At 35.4% G+C, this 5170-nt stretch overlaps 1 protein-coding gene across 1 annotated transcript; it reads right to left on the reverse strand.

Annotated features, from left to right (window-relative positions):
* Window positions 1–902: 902 nt before the first annotated feature.
* Window positions 903–4851, reverse strand: LOC127135032 (uncharacterized). The gene is made up of 2 exons (XM_051061848.1): window positions 4129–4851; window positions 903–1114 (listed from the first exon to the last, which is right to left on the reverse strand). Exon 1 carries the CDS (start codon window positions 4742–4744, stop codon window positions 4163–4165), a length of 582 nt encoding a protein of 193 aa, XP_050917805.1. The 5' UTR covers window positions 4745–4851; the 3' UTR covers window positions 903–1114; window positions 4129–4162.
* Window positions 4852–5170: the final 319 nt, after the last annotated feature.

Raw genomic sequence — 5170 nt, forward strand, 5'->3', positions numbered from 1 at the left:
CATTACATTGCACTATCTCCCTTATATTAGTTTCTGGAAATACATTTTCAAAAAAAATTTAAAAATAAATTTATTTATAAAATTAAAATTGACTTTAAAAACAATTGAAATTTGTGTATTAAACTGCGTGATGATGTGTGTTCAAAAATTAAAAATATTTTTAAATTTTTGTATAGCGATGCATTAAAAAATCCACTACAAATATTCTAAATCACAAAACCAGCCCGTAGGATTATAAACAATAATTTGGAAGAAATACTTATTTTAATGGAATACTTGGAGAAAAACCAGTTCCTGCTTTCCTAGGATTCACCTACCTAGGTGTCAATGTGGTCCTTGAGTTGTTAACAAATAAAAGAATGTCAATTGCACGTGTTGAAGTTTGATAGGACACACTTGATAAACTATTTCCCTCTCTTCAACCCTTTTATTTGTATTATTGTCGCCAAAACTGGTCACTAGGGTCAAACAATACATGGCTTTTTACTATACTATATGGCCCCGTTTATATCGAGAAACCGTTGGTTTAGGTCAGAATTAACAAACTCCCAAATTCATTGATCAAAATTGAAATGGAGAATCATATGACTTCTAAATTAAATCATGTGCCTCTCAAAGGAACGGAATGAAATAACAAGTTTAGATGCTGCATCAAAACTTGGCAAATTCTTTGAATGCAAACTACTCTCAAACACTCTCTCAATTGACCAATTTACTAGTAATATTTTAAAGAAACCCAAAATTAAAAAGGAATCTAGAGTGTAGTATTAGATTAACAAATACCAAAACATGCTTGAAACCAATTCGACAGAACATTGGATATCATGCAGTCAATTCGATTGGATAGTTGAAAGACACTGGTAGAATACTAACCAAAAAATCCAACATTCACAAACCCTACAAAAAAAAAATAACATAATCTAATATCATTGGTCTATCCAATAAATTACACTGAACATCGAGCTGAAGGTAACAATGGCCATTAATTCAATATAAATAACTAGTGTTTCAAAAGAAACAAGAAGAACCCATACAATCTTTCTTCTTCAGTTCCATCAACTGTTTCTGGCTCCAACCTTCCCTATGATTGAACCGCGCCACCAAAACATATTACCTATATGCAGTGAACAAAGGCAAAACATGAAGAAAATGGTTTACTGTGCAATTTTTTTTTATAAAATACACAAACAAGTAAAATAAAGACAATGTATATTTTTTACAAGAATGAAAAAGAAAAACAGAAGGCCCGTAATTTAATTCATAAGCATTACGTGAATGGTTATTTGAACATTGGTAAAAAAAATCCTAGAAAACAATTCGTATTACGCTAGAGTGAAACCAGCAGCTAAAAGACATTATCTTTTAGACTAAATACCTCAATTTTCTTTAACCAACATCTACTTATATTTGAGATTAAAGGTGTAACTTTTTCACAAGTTATAGCCAAAAGACATGTGACTACGTGGGTGTAAACAAGTAAAAAATATCCACACCAGGAAATCAGCACAATATCTTTCAAAATTAAGGAAGACTGAGATTGCAAATGAAGAATATATGGTAGAACATATCTTCTCTAAGAGATTAATAATATAATGAACACATTAAACAGGGATCTTTTAGCAGTTAATAATAAGCAACTTCCCCCCTTATTGCCAATCATGTTATATCTAAGTTACAACACAGTACCTTTCTAAAGAGGACATACTACATAGCATTGCTCCCCAAATAAAAAACATCAGAAATCAAATAAATGCATTCTAGCAGTGAGCCAAATAAACAATTAATACACCGTAGCAGCAAAATACAGTTATTTTTGCCATTGCGCCCTGCCAACACTCACGTCTTTTATCTTACAGACTAATTGCTTGCATTCTCTCTAGTCTCCAATTTTAAACAAAGCTTTCGGAAAAGACAGGTTTATTCTACAGTCATAGATAACAAACAGTGATACTTTGAATTCCCTACCCTAATGTTCACAGCACACAAACTCCCCTTCAACAAGCATCATTCGACCGCTTCATTGAACTTCCAAGTACGAGGTAGACAAGAATATTTCACCTGCCTTCGCATCCTATGGTGTTTGTTTCTAATAGATGTAAATATGCTCCGAAAACAATTGTTGGAATATAAGAAAATATCTTAGAATGCCTTGACATTATATTAGAGTATCGTAGTTAATCTCATTGGATCAGTTCTGACTTTAGAGTATCTTAGATTATCTCTTAGGATAGGATTAGTTTCTATGTTACAGTTAGTATTTCGATATGCTTCATGGTTTCTCTATTCATTTAGTATGAGTCTTGAATCTCAATAAAGTGGGTGAGTGTTAAGAATTTTATATCAAGTTATTACTGTATCAAGTTTACTATACTGCATTACACCATAATCATATTTCTAATTTTATATAAAACCTGTAACTTCAACATGATATCTAGAACGTGGTTTCATCCTCTGTGACATGTCTTGTCACTATTCTGCAGTCGAGTTTAAAAAAAAGTTTGGGAATAAAATTATAGATGTATTTAAATTCATTTAATTGAATTGAACTATCTCGTTTTTGTTCTTTGTTTCGTAGAGTTATTGGTTACATTTTTTCCAGTGCCAACTGCACATTTGGCTTCTGCCTTATGTTGCTATGTTTGCTGCCCTCACCCTTTTTCCTTGCTCTGATCTACAAAACCCCAAAGTTTCAGCTCCCACAGGTCATTCCGCACCGACAACAAATGCTGTACTTTTACAACGTATGTGCCTTGGAAGTTGGAATATAGAAGGAGAAAATAGACCACCATTCAATACCTTTTGCAACAAAATAGGATTGGCTATATGAATCAAGGGACACCATAAAGTCCTGTCTAGAACCATTCTAATAGTGATACGTTATGAATCCAAATATCACATACCGGTTGATCTATGGTTGTTTAGCCTCACTCCCTCATACTATTACACTACTTATTGTCGATTTGGTTTACCTTCCTAACAAGTGCTCTTACATGCCTTCTAAAATTTTCCCCATCACTCAAGCTTGAGACTTAACAATCTTTGTGCTACCAAGTTTTTCTCTCTAATACTTTCCTTCTCAATCCTATATTGTCTTGTGCAACGACTAATCCATTCTAATATTCTCTTCTCTACAACACTGAGTTTACCTTGTTGCTAGCTTCTTACAGCTAACACTTAGTCTCATACAACATTGTAAAATTTTCTCTCAAACTGTAGCAGAGCAGTTAACTACCACAAATTACACATAAAAGAACAAAAAATAGAATGGTATTTGATCTTTCATTCAAACTTGAGTAGAGCACTTAACTATCACATATTACAGATAAAAGAACAAAGTAGAATGGCATTTGATCTCCACTCCTCAGCCCTCACCACTCTCGTCTGAAAATAGTGTAATACAAGGATAAGTTTGATTGGCGATTCATAGGGGATTATTTTAAGGGAGTAATATTTTATCCATCATGAGTTGTATTTGTAAGACTGAGGAAGAAACAGGCAACTTATCACAGAACTCTCCATTTGGAGGATAATAATAGTTACCATAGTTAGGAGTAAGGAAAAAGATGAAAAAAAGAGGAATCCAAACAGCAACCACAATCCATGGTGATTAGAGAAAAGGATGAAATGACCAATGAAGGAGGAAGAACAATGACAGCCCCACACTCAACATACTAGCTAAGTGTAACAATACTAATAAAGTGCCGGAGTGAACTTGCAACACACTAACCAGATCAATCAGAAAGATAAAACAAATCGATAACACTCAAGCATTACAAGATCGCTGATAACCATTATCCACAACAATATTGAGCTAATCCAAAGCTACACACGAATGCTAAACAACAATACATAAAAAAGAATGAGACAGTCAAAAAACATAAATAATAGTAGCAATCAGCCTTTACAATTTTAGCTCCAACACAAAATGATAGGTTCCATTCCATATAACTCAATTGAAGATATTCAGTGTTAATTATTTTCATAGTTTGCAGGAGGAAAATAATTCAATTTTCAATCATATGCCGAATTAAGCTAAACCCAAACCTAACAACAAGTGAAAATCTTCAAATTCGAAAGAAACCCTAATCTATCATAATTTGGGAGAATTAAGGGGAAAATGGAACAGACCTTCGCTAACCGATCTTCAAATTCAAAAGAAACCCTAGCGATTCTTCTCAGCAGGCAATGGACGATTGAATCCGCCACGACGATTCATGTACTGTCTCGGTTGTCGTTTCGTGACCGCTCTAACGCCGCTGACATCAGCACCGGGAACCGGCTTTCCCTTAGTGGAGTCAAAACCAACAGGAATTCCCATCATCTTCATCATCTCCAACTCATCCTCGTTCACCTCAATTTCCTCCCCATTCTCCGTCTTCTTCTGCTGCTTCTGTTCCTTTGCAATTCCGTCTACAAAGTCAGACACCACTTTCTTCGTGTCTTTGTGGTCTTTATGGTCGTCATCCACTGAGTCCCGTCGGTGACGCTTCCTGGGAGGGTCGGGGGTAGGTGTTCGGTGGTGGCGTCGACGGTGGGAACGGTCGACGGGAGAGCGGGAGCGAGAGTGACGAGAGCGTCCACGGTCAGGTGAACGTGTACGGGATCTCTTGCTGCGTGCTCTGTCGCGGTCACGGTCTCGGTCTCGATCGCGGTGGTCGTCCTTGTCACGGTCGCGATCGCGGTGGTCGTCCCTGTCTCGTCTTCGCTCTCTTTCTCTGTCGCGGTGGCGGTCACGGTCGCTCATGGTGGAAAATGGGGTTTAGAATTCATGGTTCAATTTGGCAAAACCCTATAATAAACATCTTTGCTCCCTTTGATTTTTGGAGTAACTAGAAAGTTATTATTGTTACTATTTAGTGGGATGTAATTTTAATTACCACAAGAATTACATATAAACCCACTCAAAACGAGATCTAATTTCATGTCCCTAATTGTCAATTCCATTTAAAATGTATTGCATTAATGTTAATTAACAACTTAAATGATTATAACGTTTTTTAATATATTTTTAAGTATATTTTGGTCATTCATCCAATCGAAAATATCTTTAAAATATCAAATTATTTCTTAAATAAGATAAAAATGGAATGCGGAATATATCACAAGCTTCTGAGATTAGAATACGAGTAGATATCTTAACCATCTGAGCTTCCGTCATCACCCAAAAATA

This window comes from Lathyrus oleraceus, chromosome 4, assembly GCF_024323335.1.
Source record: "Lathyrus oleraceus cultivar Zhongwan6 chromosome 4, CAAS_Psat_ZW6_1.0, whole genome shotgun sequence".
NCBI lineage: Eukaryota > Viridiplantae > Streptophyta > Magnoliopsida > Fabales > Fabaceae > Lathyrus > Lathyrus oleraceus.

Coding starts and splice junctions, on each gene's coding strand:
- LOC127135032 (XM_051061848.1), bottom strand. CDS start 4,744: ATGAGCGACCGTGACCGCCACCGCGACAGAGAAAGAGAGCGAAGACGA.